This window comes from Corapipo altera, unplaced genomic scaffold (assembly GCF_003945725.1).
Source record: "Corapipo altera isolate COAL_440 unplaced genomic scaffold, ASM394572v1 53, whole genome shotgun sequence".
NCBI lineage: Eukaryota > Metazoa > Chordata > Aves > Passeriformes > Pipridae > Corapipo > Corapipo altera.
Window position 1 is genome coordinate 9,658,319 of NW_020884900.1, and position 21,714 is coordinate 9,680,032.

The 21,714-nt window shown below is 44.3% G+C and overlaps 1 protein-coding gene across 13 annotated transcripts in view; it reads left to right on the forward strand.

The window, feature by feature from the left end:
* Positions 1 to 21,714, forward strand: part of CAMK2G (calcium/calmodulin dependent protein kinase II gamma) — a 118,095-nt gene that overhangs the window by 93,212 nt on the left and 3,169 nt on the right. For 3 of the 13 annotated variants that reach the window (XM_027649369.1, XM_027649368.1, XM_027649370.1), the window contains 8 exons: positions 4,926 to 4,958; positions 8,829 to 8,897; positions 10,493 to 10,537; positions 11,187 to 11,235; positions 13,276 to 13,389; positions 17,561 to 17,636; positions 18,135 to 18,229; positions 19,266 to 19,511. In XM_027649369.1, coding sequence (XP_027505170.1) covers positions 4,926 to 4,958; positions 8,829 to 8,897; positions 10,493 to 10,537; positions 11,187 to 11,235; positions 13,276 to 13,389; positions 17,561 to 17,636; positions 18,135 to 18,229; positions 19,266 to 19,498 — 714 coding nt within the window. In that variant the 3' untranslated portion in view covers positions 19,499 to 19,511. Of the gene's footprint in view, positions 1 to 4,925; positions 4,959 to 8,828; positions 8,898 to 10,492; positions 10,538 to 11,186; positions 11,236 to 13,275; positions 13,390 to 15,062; positions 15,189 to 17,560; positions 17,637 to 18,134; positions 18,230 to 19,265; positions 19,512 to 21,714 lie in introns of all 13 variants that reach the window. The other 10 variants (XM_027649381.1, XM_027649374.1, XM_027649372.1 and 7 more) reach the window with 10 other exon arrangements.

Consider the following 21,714-nt stretch of genomic DNA (forward strand, 5'->3'; position numbering starts at 1 on the left):
CCAAAATCTATTTGAAACATTCCTGGTTTTCATTTTGCACTGTTGCTTCCATTTCAAGTACTAATTCTGCTAATTGGTAGATATTTCATCAGCTTGGCACTTGAGAACTTTTCCATTATCTTAAATAATGAATGATTTAAACTGCCTTGAATCTTAAATTCTGCCTGCTCATCAAACCTTTGTAGTGCTGCACTAACTTTCTTCAAGCAGAATTTGGATCCAAGCTGATGGAGTAGCAACAGGAAGGCCCAGGTTTTATCCCCAAGGAACATGCTTTTCAGCTTTCAAATCCAGAAAGTGAGGCTAGAAGATACTGATTGACGAGTTGCAGAGCCATGTAACATACCACATATCTTGTGGCCACCACTGTAGGTCCCAGGTATTTTTTTAAGATTCTAAATTTATGAGCAACATTTTGCAGCTACCATTTTATTGTTTGCTTTAGATAGCTTCATCTCAAATTTACTTGCTTTCTTGTTGCCCTTTCTGCTTGTAATCTGGACTTGCTATCTACTGCAAGGTGAGAGAGGGGTTAAGGAGTGGGCTGGGGCAAACACCTGGATGAAGATTAAGGACACTTTATGCTGAATGTCCTTTCTCTTACCTTGTCAGGGTCTGGGCTCCCTGTAGTTAGTGTTACAGTCCTGCTGTTGATTTTTTTCTGTCTCTGGGTAGCCCTTCAAACAGTTGTGTTCCCTTTTTTCCAAAGGGGTGTTTCACTTCCTACTGGTATCAGAGACTATGTGTGCTTCTAGTTCTAGTTCTAGTAGGGCCTGTCAGATCCACCTCTGTAATCAGAATTTGTTAATGCTCAAAGTGGTATTTTTAGTTAAGTATGTAATTGTAAGTGTTTTTAAATCGGTCCTTTTCTAAGCTCTTTGTTAGTGTCTTCTTTTTTTTTCTTTCCTGTTTACTTCTGACCACTTCGGTTTGTGATTAAGATGTATAGAAGTATAACGATAATATTTTTCAGGCCCACTGTGACACCATGTAAATAGCAAATTGTGGAGAATGCTGTGGAATGCTGGAGATTTTAACAGCGTTCACTTGCAGTGCTCTGCAAAATCTGTTGATTTTCTACCTTGTCTTTCTGCCACATGCACTTTGTTTTCTTTCCCAGCAGAAGCTGAATAGCAGCTAAAAGGAGAACTCAGCTGAAAGAGTAAAAATCCTTTTTTTTTTTTTTTTGTTTAACCAGGTTAATGTTGTAAAATCTGCCCTTCATATTGCATAACTGCAAAGAGGCATCAAATACCGTTTGTTCTGCTGTTTGTAAAGAATATTGCAGTAAGTGTACATTTTATGCCTGGTGGGTACCAGCTTTCCCTGCCCTTTGCACAGTAAAGAGTATGTGGAGAAGGAAGGATGCTCTGTAAACTGGCATGGCTGCTGAGAAAGCAGTTGGTGAAAGTGTGCCTTAAACAGAGAAAGCACAGTAGCAAGGTGAACTAACCTATGAAATCCCTAAGGGTCAAGTAACATCCACACAGTGACCAACAGGAGCTACTGCTCCTATCTCTGTATCTGGACTTGTGGTCTTAAAGCAATACATTTAAAGGTTACTATGCTGAAGCTAAATGAGGAGAACCCAAGTTCATCTGAACAGCAGAGTTGTGTGCTGAACTGTTTTATGCAAGACACCTGGGGAGTGCTTCAGATCTGTTTAAGTGCTGACTTCCAGTAGCACATCATACCCACCTTTGATGCATTCAGTTTTTTCACTGCATTGTTGTAATGCCTAGAAACACCAAATGAGATCAAGGGTCCTGTGTGCTTAGCACTGTAGCGATGGCTAAGCAGGAAATCCCTGCCTCTTAGCTTACAAGTTAAACAAACAAGCTGACAAAAGGCCAAGAGAGAAGATGGATTGACAAAGATGAAATTATTTGCTCAGCATCACACAAAAGGGCTAAACCAGAAATAGAAATAGGACCTCAAATTTGCTAGTTCAAGATGCCTCTTACTGATCTGCTTTAGGTTCAACATTTTTTTTTCCTACCTCAAGTTCTGAAATTACTATACTCTTCATAGGAACATGACTTGCAGCAAATGTGATACTTTAACATAAATATACTGACAGTATCAAACTGGGGGAGAACTGCATGTAGAAGATAGAAATGCAAAAAGTTGTCATTAAAAAATAGCCATGTTAAGTGCCCAGGACTGTGAATGGGACCTTGCTTAGGATCACTCTACTTCCTATAGCATCTTCCAGTATGTTTTGTGGAAAGATTTACAGTGGCCATTTCTAGTATTGTTATACTGAAGAGACAGTGATTCTTCAGGTTGTCTTCTGTCACCTGCTGACTTCTCCTTATTGTTACCTAAAGCAAGAGTCTTCCTTAAGTTTTACTGCAGAGAATATGCTCCTCTTTCGACAACTTTAACAAACACTCATCCCTAGATTTGTGGTCTGTGCTGCTTTGGGAGAATGTTTTGTCACTCAGGTGCGGGGAGAAAGTGATCAGTGAGGTACTTCACTGTAGATTATATGTCTGCCTTTAACAGTTTTTTGCATTCCCTGTGACATCTCTGCACTGCCTGGTAATTCTTAGAGATGTAGCTGTGTTATGGAAGGGAAAGAGAACTCTATAACTAAACTTTTGTTATCTTATTTACTTTGCTAAGTTGCAGTCACATTACAAGAAGAACAAAAAGTTTTGCTCACTCAGCTAGTCACCTTGGGAAGGTAACATAGATGGTTCTGATGCAGCTGTTAAGATGGTATTGGGAGATTGATCTGGTTTTAGTAACTTCCTTGTATATGTTTTGACTTAATAATTTTTGATGCTTTAGCACTTACTGCCAGTGCCTCATGTTGGCATTATCTAACTTGTCTTGTGTTTTAGTAGTACTTTCCTGCTCTGGTTGTAACACAGACCTCACTCCCCACCCTTTTCATACTGCCTAGCTAGCTTTCCTTGCCCCTGTTATTATAGTAGCCAGCAATAATGTGCTTTCTGGGATTTCTACACTACATCATGCCATGTTAATAGACCAAGGCTGTTTTAAATTTAGCTTGTATTCTAATTAAATTCTGATGTGCAGAGGGTTCTGTTTCCTCCTGTGTCGTTGTTACTTGTGCCTCTGTGTAGGAGGGTGTTTGTTTTCTGCATGGCTTCGTTGACTCTTTTCATATTGAACCTTCTGCTTGTATCTTAACGTTTTCTGTCCCTTTTTTTGGTAACTCACTGGAAACCTGTATGAACTTCAGATGAGACTGTCCTTCTCAGAGACAAGTTTCCCTGCAGTATCCATGTAGTCTCTGTTTGCCTGCTGCAACTTACAGGATACTTTAAAAGTCAAACTGAAGTTTTGGAGCAGCCTGTTGCGACTGGGTACAAGGATTCCTCTGGGTTGTTGGTGGTCTAAGCATTGTATTCATTCACTGGTAGTACATCATATTTTAGCTCTAGCTTGAGGAAAAGCCTGTGGAGAAGCTAAATTGTCCTGAAAAAAATATGAGAGAAATCACAAATTTGTAAACCGTGTAATGTCAAGCCCTATGTTGTGCCTCAATGAAGTGAAAGCTTCATGAGCCAAATGCAGAACAGATCAGAGTCTGTCTGTACAGGAATTAAAGATCAGATGAGGCAGAAGCTTTGCTACTTTGAGTCTGTTCATGCAGTGGCTGTGTGATTCTGGACTGTATGGTGTGATTAGGAATGTGGTTCTGGGTATGAGGTAAACATTGGCACTTGTGCTTTCAAAGGCATGTCAGTCTGTATGTGTGCTTGAGCTCTGATGTGAGGATCACAGGGATGAAGGCAACATGCAAGCTGAAAGCTGTGAAGGCTCAGTAAGTGTATGAAATGGGGAGGTACAAGTCCATTGCCTGTACTGTGTCAAGAGGCTGCTCCAGGGCTGGGCTGTGGTAGTGTGCAGCAGTCCAGAGGTATGTAGCTGAGCCCACACCATCATAATTTTTGACTGGGACATGCTGTCCTACACGACTTATGTGAGCTAGACTCTGTGGTAAGCAGCAGAGAAATAGCCTAGATAGTACTGAAGAAGGGCAGATGGAAAATGTATGTGGAGACAGCAGGGGGAAGGAGTAGCATTGTAATGCTGGAAGACCTGCCAGGCTCAGCTTAGACAGGATGACATGAAGAGTTTAGTGAAAGAGTAGAGAAATGCATGCTGAGTCTCATTTACTTGAGGCTGCAGTTCAGTGTGAAGGTGTCTTTGAAGATGACTGAAGATGCTGTTGAACAAGAGTAGAGTCCAAGAAGGTTAAGTAATGTTTGAACCTGTTTGTTCTCTTCACAAACTGAGAAGAAATCTGAAAGCACAAAGTGTTCTGGCTGTTGAGTGCCTCTGTCTTACTTGTCTGAGTGTTAGTGTACCTTGCCTCTCCAATCAGCCCCAAATTCTGTGTGAGGGAGCCTGTCTCCTCCCCATGCTATGCACAGAAGTTCCCCCTTCTTTCTTTGGCCCCTGGGGGTGTCCCTCTGTTCTGCCCTCCTCCCTACCCTCCCACTTGAGTTGCAAACATATCTCTGTTTCCTCCAAATGTGAACACATGTAGACTTTCTGCCTACCTCTTCAGCGTGGATGGGAAAGCTGAGGTGGGAGAGCACAGAGAGGCACCCCCTTGCATCCCACATCTTGTGGATATATATTCCTCTTTCTTCTTCACTCCTTATATCAATGTGTGGGGCACCTATGTTCTGACTTCAATGTTTGAGGGGATGGGGATCTTCAGCCCTGCCCTTTTCCCTGGTGTGTAGTCATGTGCTTTAATGGTGACTTCTCTCTGCTCCTTCTCGTGTGTCTGTGCATTTCTGCTGCTGCTTATACCTGCCTCAGGGGAGCGTTATTGGCAGGGGGGCCCTTGCTGGCACACTAATGTGTGAATAGTTTCTGTGCTTTTCTTCTCATCTCCTCTCTTCCCTTCTCTTTCCCTCTCTCAATGATGTGTCCAGAAAAGGAAGTCGAGCTCCAGTGTGCATTTGATGGTGAGCACCTCCCGTAAGCTGCCTGCGATTCGTGCGTCCGCCATTTCTCATGCCATGCACGCTCGGCTTGTGCTCATCACCCTACATAGCATGTCCGGGCAGGGGGCGGGGGGATCCGTGTGCACTCAAAGGTCCATGTCTTCACCACAAGGGCTCTGTGATCCTCTGGCCCCCCGCCACATACAGCTCCCATTTTGTGCAGAAAATCAACTGCTGGCAATGCAGTTTGACTTTGCCTGCTCTGAGTGTGAAACAAAAAAAAAAAAAGGCAGTGGTTCTCCTGGGCTCAGCAGAGCAGGTCCGTGCCTTGCCTGGACATGAGGCTTTGTCATTCTGTTGCAGAGGTGCCAAAAAGAGGAGCGGGTGCTTTGCCTGGTGTTGGTGCTGTCATCCTTGATAGGAGCCTTGCAGCGTAGAACAAACTAGGAGTCACTGCAGATGTGGCAGAGACTGATGGGCTCCGCTGTTCAGATGAAATGTGTGGGCACAGCACCACCAGGCAGCTCAGAGCTGCTGGTCACTTCTTTTTTTAGTATACTTACTGAAAAGGTTTGTCAGAGCCTTTATAATCCAAAACTTCCTTTTGTCCTGATCTTGTTTATGTATCCCAGCATGACCAAATACCCAGTAACTGCCTCCCCTGTCCTGTTCATTTCCTTTTTTCATTCATCCAAATGTTTGACATCTATAGAATTTGTCAAAAAAGTAGTCAAATCCACTCTCAAGGGAGCAAAGAGGAAATTGGCCAGTGTCATATTGTCAGGAGTCATACACAGCCCAGTGATACACTTTGAGACTGAGATATGAACATTAACTAAAGTAAAAAAATCAATTATTGTATTATCTCCTTTGCACAGAAAAATAACAGAAAAGATTTCTCCCCTATTTCAGATAAAAACAGGAATGTTATAGTACTGAGGAAGCAGAATAATTGTTTCTGCTTTACTACCTGGAAGATATTTCTCCTCTTCCTCCTTCAGTGGCAGCTTAAAACTGTAAAAAACCACACAAAAAAACCCAATCCCAAAATACTGCTTTGAAAGTCTGATGTGAGGGACTGACTTTTCACCAGCCCTGTGTTTATCCAGGGCAAGAGTTCACTGTGCCTTTCTTGCCTTTCTTTTGTGCCCACTGAGAGCAATACTTAAATTCCCTTTGCATATCGTATTAAAGCAGCTGGGATATGTAAGCCGTGTAAGTGTCAGACTCAGAAAACATGGAAGCAGTGAAGGTGGCTAAATAACCAGAGATAACCCATGTGTTGGTACTTATTTTCTTTTAGTTGGCTAGATGTGTGTGTCCTTAGCGATATGAACACTGGTCTGTTTTCTTTCTCTTGCACCCTCTATGTCGTTTGTGCCTGTCTGTCTGTCTCTTGTCTAGCTCAGGAAGTGCTGCCAACTGCTGTGCCAAAGCTAATCGTGTTACATAGATTTTAAGAAGGGCCTGGCACCTTTTTATGTGAATTGGGCTCTTTTAACTTGAGCTGTACCAAATTACCAAGAAACACAGCCTGCCCAATGACTGTGATGTTGGCTGGTGGTAGGAAAGGAAGGAGGGGTAAGAGTTGGCTGTGCCACCTGGGGCTCTGAGAAGGCAAGGCTAGTTCTTTCCAGGAAGAGGAGTTGGTTAGATGGCCACAAGACATGAGTGTGTGCAGGAAGCTCAGTATGTCAGATACCTCCCCCTGAGAAAGAACTGTGAAAAATTCTTAGGGTAAGCTGCCTTTAATTTCATTGGGACTCTGTGCTGGAGTAAAATGCTATGTGATTCTGGACTAGCAAACATGATACTTAGTCTTCTTCAGCCCACTGGCTGAGGAAGAGTATGCTGGATGAACTGAGTGCTCAGTGCAGCCTGGAGGGTAGGCTGTGTGCTTTGGGGGTGTGTGCGTTTGTATTTTATAAGGCAACATACCACACCTAACAAGCTGCTGTCAGCTTTTTTTCAGAACATTGGCTTCCTGGGTGTTTGTTTTGGTTTTGGTTTTCCCATTTGACTTTAGTAATAAAGCCTTCCAAAAAATTGGAATTATTTTCTTATAGCTTCCTTCATGGTAACTTTATCTTCTTATCCCAGTGGACTAAGAAGAATGTGCTGCATTCGTCTCACTGGAAGAGGTTTCAAAGATAGATCTCTGCATTAGAATCACTGTTTCTGGAGAAGTACAGGAACCTCAGTGCTGTGTGGAGAGGTGGACCCAGGCATTGCCAGAAGCTTGATTGTGTTTATGCCACAAAATAGCTTGAGATTAATTTTTTCAGGTTGATCTGCTCCTCTTTGACATCCACAGTGACTGTCATCTCTTCTGCCATCAGGTTGGAAACACATGCAGAAAGCAAAGCTCTAGGAAAGCCAGAGTCTTAAGACAATGCAGGGATGTATAGGAGGAGGCAGCAAACATTAATTTCTGTGGTATTTCTCCTTTCTTAGCTTTGAGTGTATCATATGGTCTTTTTTTTTTCCATGGACTTCTGAGGAATTCATTCATGCCTCTCTCTTCTACTTTCTCCTCTCTACACCTGCCCCATCTTCCTCTTCTTTCTTCTCTCTCCCTCTCCAAAAGGGATAGTTAAGTCAAGACATGTTGCTTGTGAAGAAAAACTGAAGTATGAGTAGGTGTGTGTAAAGTCTCAGCCTTATAAGGTCTGTCACTGGTTGACATAATTATACCTTTGGCAGATGTTTTCCAGCTCAGCATTTCACTTCTACATTCTTTGTGGTGTCTGTGGTGTGATGATGAGGGCCTGATGTTTCGCAGTATGAGTTTGCACTCCCTGAGAACAGTGGGATAGAGAGCCACTGCACTGAGGGCACACTGAGAGCTGAGAGCTCCCATCTGATACCCTGAATCTGTAAACCAAGGAGTTTGAGTGGGGCTCCTGCAGTGCTGATTTTGACATTGCTGCTGGTGTCTAGCAGCATGAGAGCCATATACCTGGTGTGTGGGTTACATTTGGGTTAGGAACTATATACTAGCGGACACAGGTTTGGCTTCCTACAGACACAGACTTTGCTCACCCCTGACGTTACTGACGTACATGACTCAGTGGGATGCTTCTTTTCAGCAAGCTGGTGATGGCCTCACTGTTGTGCTGTGTGGATGCAGGAATGCAGAAAATGGAAATTTTATGCTTCTGCCACAGCTACAAGAGAGACCGAAGAGGGGAAAAGATGAAAAACTACTGGGCACCATCCAAAGAACTTCCTACTTGCAGAACTATATGGCCTTTTCCTTGTGTCCCAACCCATCCATTTCCATATTTTGGTCCTGAAACGTCTTTGTTCAGGTCACAGCAGGGATAAAATACAACTTACCTCACCTTTTCTCTACCTTTTCTAGGGCTGACCACACTTTTCCTTGGATCAGTAGATTCCCTGGAACCCTCAGCATTATCACATACCTAGGACTGTTCCTGTACACTTTGGGACTCCTCAGACTTGACTCATGTGTGCCCTGTTTGAGACTGCACCATGACTATCATGTGTCTCTCACTTCTGTAGTCTCTTTCTCTCAGGACTGCTGCCATCTTTCATTCTCCTTTACCAGATATTTTTGTTAGTGCTCATTGCAGGATTCTCCCCATCCCTTAGGGCTGCTGCCTTTTTCCCTTCTGTTTTCCTTCCTTATAGATCTAGCAGTCCATGTACATTTGGATTTTGGTACATCCCCTTCAACTTCTATTGCCTCTAAGGGAAGGATGATGTCCAGTGACCCGGGCAGCACTCCTTCATCCTCCCTTTTCTCGGTGATTGAGCCTGTGGGGAGGGGAGGGTCTGAGGAGATGGTTGGGGTTGAAACAATACTGTCATTTTCTTGCTGCCTCTGCTGCCCAGCAGTGGAACTAAAACCATGTTTTTCTGTCTCAGCCACAGAGCAACAACAAAACCAGTATAGTAAGCACTGCAAAAGAAACACCCCCAGTGCAGACGTCCATGGTATCTTCCCCAACCGCTTTTTTTTTTTCCTGTTTGGTTTAATTTTGATTCTGTCCTCTCCCCTTCTCCCCCCCACCCCCCTTCCCGAGTGCTGCTTGTGCTGCTCTGTTTCAGCTTATGTTTTGGCTTCGTTCTGTCTGTGTTCCTGTGCTGCTGTGGGGCCTGATCACAGCCTCACAGGCTTTGGGTTGGGGGTGCTGAGCAGAGCTGTGGTTGGATGTGGGGATCGCAGCTTGCCTGGACTTCCCCATGTGCCATCCCTGTACAGTTCTGTGTGTCCCGTCCAACTGTTCCTGCTGGCTTTGGGAAGGTTTGGAAGAAGAGAGTGTCAAGCTCCATCCACTCTCCAACACTCAGGAAATGGAGGATGGACTTCAGGACACCACAGAAGAAAGGGCAGACTGAAGCTTTTAGAGGAATCCTTTGATGGCCCATTTGGCCTGCTCATTTGAGTTGATCCTCTGCAGCTTGCTGACTTGCTGGGCTGGCATTTTCTGTTTGGGCTGTGTGCAGGCTTCATAGGTGCCCTGTGCCAAGTACATCGAATGGCACAGCTCAGTGTGTGTGGCCTGCCTCAGTATGCTTGGAAGAACAGACAGCAGTGCAAGGGTGGCAGAGGAGGATGGGTGAGTGTACATCACTGCCCAGCACAGTCCCTGATGCCCTCACTGAGCCACCCTGCAAGAGTGACAGCAGTGGGAAGAGATGGTGCAGGATCCTGAAGTCTTTTCCTGGTAATGAAGGGATGAGTGCAGGAGCTAGTTAGCACCCATAGGCCTGGTAGCTGCTCTTTCTTGTCTGTCTCTGGAGAGTTGGATTTGGCATTTTTTGGAGGTGAGAGGGGGTGAATTTGGTGTTGGTTTTGTTTGTTGTAGGATGAAGGATTCTTGGGACACTTCATAATTTTCTGCTTTCTTTTCACTGGCTTTGTTCATGATGTTATTGATACTGAGAGAGCCCTTCTAAATTATTAAATACTGTTATTATTGAAATTGGAGCTCATTTTAGAGACTTTTAGAAAAATATGCCTTTTTTCACAGTTCCTTAGCAACTCCTCTCTGAGAGGCATTGAGGTGATCTGGCTCATCCCCTTTTTGTTATGGAAATTATGAATGTCCCTTTTTTAGGGTAACATACCCAGCAACCTTTCCAAAAAACTGGGAGACAAAGGCCCCAGCCCCAGTATTATCCTTTCTTCCCCCTCTCCCTCTTCTGAAATATTTTCCAGTGAGGACAATGCTGAGGGTTCATTACTTCATGAACGGCTGCAGAGGGTGCAGACTGGCTGCTTGGTTGCCGTCTGGTGTCTGTGCCAGCCTGATTCACTGGAAGCAAATTGGGAATTAGGGGCAATTGCAGGGAAGCTGGGGGCTTTGTCTCCTTGTGACTGTAGCTTTTAGTGTAGCCTCTCTCTAAAGGAAACCTGTGCAGGAAGTGTGTGCGCGCGCACGCAGGCACTCGTGTGCTGTTTGGAGTTTGTGGTTTGATTTTATTTTGTTTAATATCAGACACCTTTTCTCCACTTGCTGGAGAGTGAAAGGAAATGAGAGAATGCTTTGGAACTGGAGTTTAATTATTCTTCCATCCTTTCCTAGGAGCCTCAAACAACTGTTGTCCATAATGCTACAGATGGCATAAAGGTAAGGGATGGGAGTGTTGCCAGAGAAACCTCTGCTTCTCTCTTGTTCTTGTCTTCGTGTGTCTTAATTCGGTTTCTACCTTTCCAGTGCCTGATTTGTAGCATGCTCCTGAATACTGCTGGCAGTAGACTAGAAGGGTTGTGTTATATGGCTGTGGATCTCTGGAAGAGGCTGAGTAAAGACAACTGTTCAGATATTAACATCTCTTTCCTACCGTGGTGTGTAACCACCACTCTCTTTTGTATGTGGGATGAAAGAGAAGATATAGACACTTATGTACCTTTTTTTTTCTTCTGGAAATGGAGACTTCCTCTGGGAAAGCCTAGGAGCCCTTCTTTAGCTTCTTGTGGCTATTCTTCTTCCAAACAGAAGCAACTCTCATCTGATTTCATTTGACAGAGTTTGGTAACTTCCATACTTGTAAAAGTTCTGGGTGAACGGCTTGAACATGCAAAAGCTGAGCAGAGATACTGTTAAGTTTTGCTTAGTATTTGGCCTGCTTTCATCCAAATCTTCCTTGTATCATCCTCTCCCTGCCATCCCTGCCAATGTTTTTGCGCTTTTCCCCATCTTTCTTCACAAACAAATCAAACTATTTGCTCATGGTCCCAACTGCTGATGCCTGGTAATGCTCTGTTCTGCCGTGCAGGGTTCCACAGAGAGCTGTAACACCACAACTGAAGATGAGGATCTGAAAGGTAGGTGTTTTGCCTGTAATTTCTAATACAGTTAAGTGTAGGCAAGGGATTCTGGAGATTCGATCATTGTGTTGAACTAGCTTCCCAGATTTCTGTGTCTGACTCAGTTCATAAATTTGCCATGATGCTGTCATTCCTGTCACAGTGGGACTGTGCATTGGGGAACTGGCTGACTTGGCCTCTGTGGTATATAAATACTGTTTGCCCCAAGCTAATTTGTTTTTGTCTCAGAGTTGGAATTCTCTTCTTGCAAATATCATAATATGTTCATCTCCACTCCATTTCTAGGTGTGGAAAATCCCTACCAGTCCCTTGAGGTTTGGAGTCTGCTTGACTGAAACCTCTCTTACTGCTCAGTCTCCCTTTTCACCCCTTTCTGAAAATCTCTTTAGTGATATGCACACAGTACCCTTGCTATTTTTTTCTATTTGGGTCTATTTTTATTTCTAAGATGAAGATAATTCTCAGCCTGCCATCTCTCAATAGAAATGGTTTTCCATGTCCTTGACTGAGATATCAGTAGAGGGAGAGGCTGAAAAGAGATTTCACGCTTTTCAGTGACCATATCATAAGTATTCTGTACTTGTAAAACTCTTTAAATTGAGGAGCTCCAAGTTCCGTATCTGCTCATGTCGTTAGAGCAGCTGTCTTTTGCCTGACCTCCCTAATGAAGGACAAGCAGACATTTTCCTGAATGAGCAGGTTCAGGATGGATAAATGCAGTTTGCATTCTGAGGCAAATGTGTTAATAGCTTGCATTTTGAGGCAGAGATATTCTCTTTCTCCCTGTAGTTCATCTGAGTTACATATCCAGGGAAAAATCAGTGCTGACCCTGTGGTGTAGCAGCAATGTCACCTCCGTCAGCTGGGCTAGTTCCTGATGCTTTTCCCATGGCTTATCACAAGCCCTGGCTCCTCTTCTGAGGAGTCACAGGGAGCAGAAACACATGTCAGTGAGTGAATTGAGCTCTGCAATACAGATTGTTTCTGATAAGACCTGGCTTCATTACAGGACAGTATTCTAGCTCCCACCTTTTTGCCAAGGAGTAATCCATGGTTTAAGGATCTCACTTTGAAGGATGGGAACTGGATGGGTTTTGTAGGGTGGTAATGGATTTGATTTGTCTGATCTCTGGTGGATAACCATCCAGAACAGATATCTGTCCAGAACTTTGTTTCCTGTGGCACCTTTTGCTCGGGAGAGGTCCCATGCTTGAGCCAGTTGAGTCAATGGGTCATGTAAGTCAGGAACACAAATGCTGTGAGGAAATGAAGGCTAGGACTGGAACAGAAGGTGGGGATGAAGGAGGGCAGCTGGTCAGGGCTAAATCCATAGAGTTGTATGGGGCTACAGATCAAAACTGTGTTTTGTGGTTTTTGGCAGAGGTTGGAAAATTTTGTTACAATTTTAATAGAAGGGAGCATTTGAATGGTGATTGGGAGGGAAGGAGTTTGCACAGTAATGGTTTGTGCTGTAGCCAGCTCTGGTAATTTTAGTGCTTCAGTTTTAAATGTAGCAGTGTTCACTAGTGTTCCTTTTCCACTCCTGACCTTCCACTTTTTCAGATAAGCAAGCACTTGAGCAAAACTAAGTAGACCAAAAGGTTTGACAGTGTTGGAGTTCTCAGTGTTCTGCATAGCCATGACTCTGGGAAAGGGGAAATGCTTGTGCAGTTCCTCTGCCAACTTCTTATTTTAAATAGACACCAGGTTACACAGATCAGTCCTGCTGTGCTGTAGGAGACGTTGTCTTTATCCATCAGTGGCAGTTGCCTCAGGGATATGTTGTTTCCACTGTGGTGAGGCTAAAGGCAGTGTGTGTCGTTCTTCCCCCGCCCCCCTGCCCTTCTGTCATTCTAAATTGCACAGTAGTTTCATGTTGTAGAGCTGTCTACTTGGCTTTGCCCTGGAGGACACTCCTGCATGTTTTGTGCCCAGCATTGTGGTTTCTTTAATGTTCTCCTATTTCCTTTCTCTTTTTTTATTTACTGAACTTGCGTGTTTTGTTTGTGTTTGTGTTTTAATTCCCTGCCATGCTAGCTCCCCCTCTCTCCACCGGGGACGGCAGCTCAGTGCTTGAAGGACGGAGGCACAGTGAGAGCAAAACACAGACTGAGTCCATGCAGTCCCAGCTTTCTCTCTGTTTCTCAGCCAGTAAGTCCAGGGGTGCAGTGCTTCACAGCATCTTTTTCCCACCCCTCCCTCCACCCTTTCCATTTCTCCTTCCCCAAGATTTTTCCTTTCCTCAACTTTCTTCCAAAACGTTGATTTTTCATTTCTAGTACTCCAGAAAAAAAAGAAATCATCTCCCTTCCTGCAAAATACCCTCCTATGCACACTAAAATTTTCCAAATATTTCCCTCCCTTTCTGGGGAAAAACAAACAAACAAATAACCAGAACCTCATCCTAGCTAATTTCATTTCCTCACTTTCATCTGGGTGAGAGGTGGAGTTCTCTGCAGAGAACTTGCCTTTCAGGGTTTCCTCGAGCAAGTCACTGTATCTCTTAGTTTTCCTTGTGGTAAATCGGGTCAGTGGTGCAGGTTTGCTTATGGAGGGGATGCATTAGGCTGAATTCAGTCTCACTTGTCAAGGACTTCCGAGGACCCCAGACATGTATGGTGCTCAGAAGTACCAAAGGAACCAAAACCAGTTTTTATAGACTACTCCAAGGATGTTTGGAAAGGGAGGCTGTGGCTGCTGGAAGACTCCATAGCTTTTCTGAATCCATCATCAGGTGCTCTGAGTGAAAATTCTTGGATAATGTTGGCTCTGAAGGGCATTTGTCTGTCGTAAGCTTTACCTTGTGTGTCTGTCTTGCTAGCTCAGTTAGCTAGTACCGTGGTTAGTCTGCGAGTTGTGGTAATGTCTGTCTGATATCTCCTGAATTGGCTACCTCCACAGAGGAGCCCATGGCTGAAAAACTCTGAAAATGCATATGAAAAAAAGCTAGTAGGTTGGAGAAAATCTAGCTGGGATTCCCAGCCTTTCCCCTACACAGACGTACTGTACTAGCTGCCTGGCTGTTTAAAGCAATAATAAAAGGATCCTTAGTGTGAGTTGGGAACATCTGGAGTATTTGATTCTGTTCAGGTCAATCTGGGAAGGAAGAAGCAAGCATGCCCTGTTCTTTCTTTTCCTGTCATACTTTCCTGGTTTCCTGCCTACAGCACCAGAATCTCATATGATGCAGCAGTTGGAGCGTTTCTGTTACTTATTTTTGAAGTAGCTCTAAGGATGTCAAGCTGCTGGTTTGTGAGGTGCAATGGGAAAGGTGTTTTGCCTAGACAGAATGGAAGGGAAATGATCTCTTCTGAAGCCCTTTTTGCTGTGAGCTGTCCATCACTGCTCTCTTATTAACTCCTTCCTCTTGCTCATAGCAAGGCCCTGCTTGGTACACTGAGGAGTGCCAAATCACTTCTTTGCCAAGCAGGCACTGTTCTCCCACCCCACTCCCCTGTGAGCTGAGATTTGCAGTGATTTGGATGTCCCTACTTTCTTTGTCTTTAAATCCCACCTTGTACTTGCCCTCATGCTGCTCTGTCACTATTCTGATCAGTGTTTTAGGTCACCCTCAAACTACCTCCCAGCAGCATTAGTGCAATTCCTGCTGTGCTTTTTGCATCAGTGCCCAGGTGGCCTCAAGCAGTGCTGGCCCAGGTGATGTGACAGAGGCAGGAGAGCAGGTAGAAGTCGTTTGGGATATGGATGTGTCTGTGTGCCGATTGGGGCTGGGGCTGTGTGTGTCTATAATTCTTTGTTGGTTTTTATTTTGCTTTCTAATTTTTTGTTTGTTTATTATTTTAACGCTTACATTTGTTTTGCAGCTACACAGTCTTGTGAAGAGAAGCTTCATGCCTGGGACAGCCCAGGGCAGACATTGGAGTTAGAGCGTGCTCGGTCGGAGCCTTTGTTAACTCCAGTAGTTCCCTTTGTACTTAACCGAGCACCGTGTAAGTTAGCAGCTGGGTAGCAGTAGTGGAGTAGTGCGAGTGATGCTAGTTCCCCTAGATGTACAGCTACCCCCTCTTCTCCTCCCCGCCTCCGTGCCCCTCACCGGCGCTGTCGGAGCGGCTGGAGCGGGTGCAGGGAGCGGGTGCAGGGAGCGGCGGGGGTCGGGCGGGGAGCGGGGCCGCCCCGGGCTCGGCGTTCGAGTGGAAGCCGCTCACGGCGCCCTGTGCCCGCGGCACGGCTGGCGCTGCGCTGGCCGCGGCTGTGGCGGGGCTGCCCCCGGGCTCGGTCATGGGAGGGCAGCGCAGCCGAGAGTCGCGCTCGGTGCCCGTGCTGTGAGCGTCGCCTCCTTTGTGCCTTTGCCGTGCCAGGGAGGAGGCCCCGCGGATTCGTCGGGAGCGGCAGGCGTGAATGCTGTCCCCCTGACATCCTGGGGCTCTCTGTCCTGAGGAAAAAGTGGTCACCTCCTTTGTGCCGGTTCTAGCTCGGGACATGGAGTGAAAGCCAAGAGACGAGCACAGTCTGATGGAATGGACTTGTGTTGAAGGACAGGGCTGATGCCGCTGCATCGAGGCACTGGGGAAGGGGGTGCATATCTCTTTGAGATGAGTCAGCACACACTGGCTGTGGTCTGCAGATCTCCCTCACTCATCCCACATGGAGCCTTTCCCATGGACTCCATCTTCCGGACATCATTGGTGGTGCATGGGAGAGAGGTCCAATAAGTAGCTCTACGTCGTGTGAAAGCAATCCCAGACAATTTGTCACAATAGACATAGCCCACTGTGTCGTTTTGACCCATTCCCTGCATATATCTTTGGATATGTGGAAGTGTATACAGCACGTGTGGCAAAACCAGCTCCCTTACTGTTATGAGCCAGATGTCCCCTATCCAAGGGGTTTCTGTGGCTGGTGGGGTAGTATAATTCTCTTAACTGATTTCCAGAGTAGGTGCAGACATCTTTCATAGCCATTGATATTATCATCTTGTTGCTCTTCCAACTGTGCTTATCAATGATGAGATGAGGTGCACATGTGGATCAAAGTTTGGGGGGGAGGCGTGCAGTTCAGACTAGCATCTTATGGATGAGAGTGGAATTCAGCTTCACTGACTTGAATGTCTGAAGATAGTAGATTGGATTTAAACACCATCCCCTAATGATAGGCATCGAAGATGCCTAGGTGAGACTTCCAGAAGTACCGATTTCTTTCAGGGCCTAAAGCAGGAACAGTCAGGTGACTGGTTGCATTTCAGACATCTACATTTTAGATGCTGAAGGGCACATAAATGGCACTTCCAGTGGTAGGAATTGTATATTATCTCTTAATATTGAAGATAATGCCAGGGTACCTCCTAAATGTACCTAAATGTGCAGGATAGTATATCTACAGGTGTGGGGAAGGCTGAGGAGGTGTGAGGTTGTGCATATAGGCTCAGGCCTAGGTACCATAGGTATGGCGCACATACAGTTTTAGAACTAGAACTGTGTTATTTAGAGACCTGATTTAAACTTTGAAAATGTTAAGAATTCTTGAGATCAGCACGGATGATGGAACACCACAGAGGTGATGAGGTCTGTGTAATCTGCTGTGGGAAACCAAGAGAAGAGAGTGCAGAGATGCTGGCCAGATAGAGGCCAAATAACAGTAGACAGTTAACCCTTGTCTCCATTTGTCTTGAAGTTCAGTGTGCTGGGCTGGGTTAATGGCAGTGCTGTCAGAGTGCTGAAAAGAATTGTGCTGTAGGGATTGGCAGAAGCTAACGGCCTGAAGAATGGAGTGGTCACTAGTATATAGCTAGGACCTCTTCCTGGAACCCATCCATCCTGCTGCAGTTGTCTTTCTAGCTTGCAGAAGTCGTTCCTACGTGTCCCAGCTGCTTGTTTGCAGCATTCGTAATAGCTGAGGTATTGGCAAGTTGTTGGGAGACTTTTTTCAGTTGGCTTTATCTGTGTGGTGGCCATTTGTATATGATCACTGGTGAAGGTTTTCCACATCTTGAGCTACCAGACAAGTGCTTCACATGGGCAGGTTCACTGACATTCATTGGTCAGACTCCCCAGAAGCACATCAGGGTGTCTTTCAGGAGACACCTCTGGTGCCTTAGACCTTTCTAGAAGAAAAAAATTGAATATGGCCCCTTTATTTCCTTTCTCCCTGCATTACGGGATCACCATTTCCCTTTCATGCCACTGCCCCCCTACTCTCATGTGGATGGCTGTCATTACTGCATATCTCCAGAATGCAGGGAGCAGCATCCTTTGAGATCTAGATTAATGGTGCTCTACAAACTGCTTGTAGGATGCACCCAGTAGCCCCACATTTCCACTGAAGTCTTAAGCACAGTTAAATTGCTCTTTCTTCTTGTTCACAGTGCGTAAGCAAGAGATCATTAAGATAACAGAGCAGCTGATAGAGGCCATCAACAATGGAGATTTTGAGGCTTATACGTAAGTACAGATGACTTCTGACAGGTTGTTTATCAGTTTGTGTGCAAGTGATACTCTGGCTCCTGAGTGTGAGGAGTTGTCATGCAGTGAGGGATGGTAAAAAGTTTTTTCCTTTTTAGCCTCCATCAATTAGGAGTAGGGGTTATAGTAGAGCTCTAAATGAATATCAAGTAGAAGTCAGGTATCAAACAGCAATGGAAGAGATAAACGGAAAATGTCCTGGGTTTGTAGGAAAAGTAGGGGGAAGAGCAGTGGGATGAGCAGAAAGAGAGTAAGAGCAAAGCCAGAAACCTAGAGGCTTGTTTTATATGAAATGCCAACTAGTTGGCTCCACGTTGTTGCAATAGGACTGAGTCCTTCAGGAGCTTACTCCTTGGAGTAGGGAGATGTAGTTCGGTGGACACAGGGTGTGAGTCAAATGACATACCAGCACTTCACTGTGCAAATAGCGCTTGGGCTCAAATGCAAACTGTAAGCCTGTGGTACTTTTCTTTGCAGAAAAATCTGTGATCCTGGCTTGACCTCATTTGAACCTGAAGCACTGGGGAACCTGGTTGAAGGAATGGATTTCCATAAGTTTTACTTTGAAAACTGTGAGTGGGTAAATTTGGTAACACCAACAGCTTTCTCTCTACTCTTCCTTTACGCCACATTTTGGGGGGAAAATTGCCCTTGCTTTTGCTGGCTATCAGAATCAGCAAGAATTTGATTGTCCTTGGGTTATAATGCATTCATAAAGGCCAGCAACCTTCCCCTCAAGAAGCCTGTTCAGCAATAATTTCAATTCTAACACCCACACCCCTTCACTCTAGGCATACAATTTGCCAGGTGCAAATATTTTGCTAGCATGGACTGCAAGAGCTTTAAAAGTTTGAGGCACTGGACTTCTTACTGATATGAAAATGGAAAAATAATCAGATTTTGATGGAATCAACATGAGGTAGACATACTGAATGGTCAGGCATAAGGATGCCTTAATTTTGACTTTTCCCTGAATGATTTCAGATCTTTAACACCTAATGAACTCATTACATGGATACAAGGGTCACCTCATCAGTCTGGGGCAGGAGAGTTGGGAGAAACATTATAATTTATAACAGTGGATTTGCCTCTCTTCATGGATGTCTCTACAGGATGAGATAACTGAAATTTAAATCCTGAGCTGTTCAGTTATTTTGGGGTTTAGATCAAGGTCCTCAGTATGGGCAGTTTCTAATGCTCTAGTATGCAGAGAGTTTGTCTCTCTCAACAGCCTACTGTTTTTAACACTTCTCTGAGGCTTGTTCTTACTTAATGCTGGCCTAGGTTAAAGATGCCCTGATTATTTACTCCTTTGCACCAATATTCTGTAAGTAAAAGATCTTTTCCTGTAACTGAAGACATGCCAGCACTGATGTTGACAAAATGGCAAGTATGCTTTGCAGAGGGAGCAAAGGGGCCAAGGGGATTCTAGGCAATATGTGTGCAGTTCCTAAGGAGAACAACAGGTGATAAGGGAACAAATTGCTTGGATTTTGCCTGAAGCAATTTTTATTGTATCCCAGAATCCAGTGGAAGGTGAGTAGAATACAAAAGAGGTTGGAGAATGTGAGAGTAAAATGAATCTGATGGTTTTGCATATTCTGCTAGTGCTGTCGAAGAACAGCAAGCCAATACACACGACCATCCTGAACCCCCACGTCCATGTGATCGGGGAGGACGCTGCCTGCATCGCGTACATCCGCCTGACGCAGTACATCGACGGCCAGGGCCGGCCCCGCACCACACAGTCGGAAGAGACCCGTGTCTGGCACCGCCGAGACGGCAAGTGGCTCAATGTCCACTACCACTGCTCTGGAGCTCCTGCAGCACCTCTCCAGTGAGGATCAGATATGGGTATGGACTGCCAGGGAAGGTGTATATCGTACACAGGGCTAAGGCTGCTGTATGAGGGAATTCGGTGTTCAAGGCTGTTTAGCTGGCTGTGAGAGAACCGGATTTAGTTGACTGTAGGCTGAAAACTTCTGCTTGTAGTTGGTGTTCCTTTAAGTCCTGTCTTCTGAGCTCAGTAGAATTATCTTCTGCTCCTGGCAAATGGGAGTCATGTGCCAGACAGTTGTTCCTGAGTGTAGGTACTCTTGTAGCAGCAGAGCTTCCAGGTACTTGGGTCTGCCTGAGGACAGACTGCTAATCCAGAGCAGAGGGGAAGAGTATCTCGTGCTGTGCGTGGGTTTGCTGTTTCACAGCTGTCTACCTTTACATGCTGGGGGTGATTTCAGAGAACTTTTTTGACAAGCATGTCATATTCTAGAGAGGATATTGTAGAATCCATAGAGAACAATTTCTGTGCTGTAAGGAGTAAAGATTTATTTATATAAATTTTACTACTGATTTTCTGATAAGCAAAAGCTATTTAATGTACCATGTTGAGGAAACTCAGAAGGGAAAAAACATCCAAACAAATAATAATATTAGAGGATCTAAAATATCCACCTATGAACTTGCCCCAATTCAGCATTGAAAGAAACTTTGACTTAAAAATTTGTCAAGAAGAAATTCTTGTTGCTTGGTCCTGAAGGACATCAGATCCATTTACTTCTGCCTTACTGGTTTCTTTTAGTTAGATGTACAAAATTTTTCTGCCTCCTTTTGTTTTATGCTGAAGTATATGTCACATTCATTTTAAAGACTTAAGTTTCCTAATCTTAGGACCTTTTTACTAAAGGTTTTCTATTTAAGGGCAAACACAACAAACTTCTACAACTGGGAGGCAAGCTTTTTTTAGTGTGGTCATTTGGGGATGAACCACTCAAGTATAGTTGCTACTTGAGTCCTAGTTCTGTGAACTACTTGGAACTAAGCCAAGAACACTTTTTATTCCTATGTGTTGTAAGGTATTCAGCCCTACTGAAGGCAATAGAAAGGAATGTGAACTATCACAAGCAAACTGCAGAGGTCACAGATGGAATTTGAAAAGCAAAAGCCAGTTGGGGGCACCAGAAGCAGGGAAGCTTTCAAGAGAGCTGGACAATCAGCCGAATTTCCAGGGAGTAAGGCAGTGAGAAGGATGAAACCTTTGCAGCAAAACAAAAAAACTTGCATTAGATTTCATCAAAGAAATGTTGATGGAGACTTATGCCCTGGATTTAGTCCAAAAAAAGATGCAGAAGAAATTATTAAATTAAAGATCCAGTATGGCTCAGTGGCTATGCCTAGGAGTCCTGAGCAAGTTTAGGAATGGAAAGTCTTAGCTGCTACAGAAGAGGTATGTTTCTTGGCTGCTGAAATGCTGAAACCCTCCAAAAGTATGTGCTGGAGGGTTTCTGAAAACTGCAGAGTAGAAGCTGTTTCCAAACCACAAAATGTTGGTTAAAACAATATTTAAAAAACCTGTAAACTAAATAGAAGCTGAAGTATTTGCATGCATTTCTGAGTTCTGAAGGAGCTGTACCCACATGCAATTACGAATGGGGTCAGTGTGGGCAGCCCCCATCTGAATGCACTGAATCATTTTGGAGCAGTGTTGGCCCATGTGCAGTGAAAACTAGAGATGAAGAATGAATGAAGTGAATAAGAATGCTTAAGTAGAAATCAGTGGTTTGTTCTCACCTGGAAGGCAGAGTTTAGTTTTGGGTAAGTCATCTCAAAAGGAAACTGCAGCCATGAAAGAAGTTTGATGTTAATCAGAGGACTTCTGCGTAAGGAGAAGGTAGGAACTGAGATGGGAGAAGACTAATAAGAGATATTCTAAAAAGATTTGCAAAAGAAATGGTAGAAAGAAGGTTTTGGCTATGCTTTCATGACAGGACAATGTTAAACAAGCATGTAAAAAACCCAGACTTAAAACTGATCAAAATAAATCCAGTGATTTGGCTTATGAAGCTTAGCCAGGAGGAGCCTTTGCTAAAAGCAGTCACTAGGGCTACAACTTCACAAAACTACAGAAAAATTCATACATTTGTTTAAATATTAAGAACATTCAGAGACAAAATTACTGAAGACTTAGAAAAATAGAATTTTTCTAAACCCTTAGAAAAATAGAATTTTTCTAAACCCTTAGAAAAATAGAATTTTTCTAAACCCTTAGAAAAATAGAATT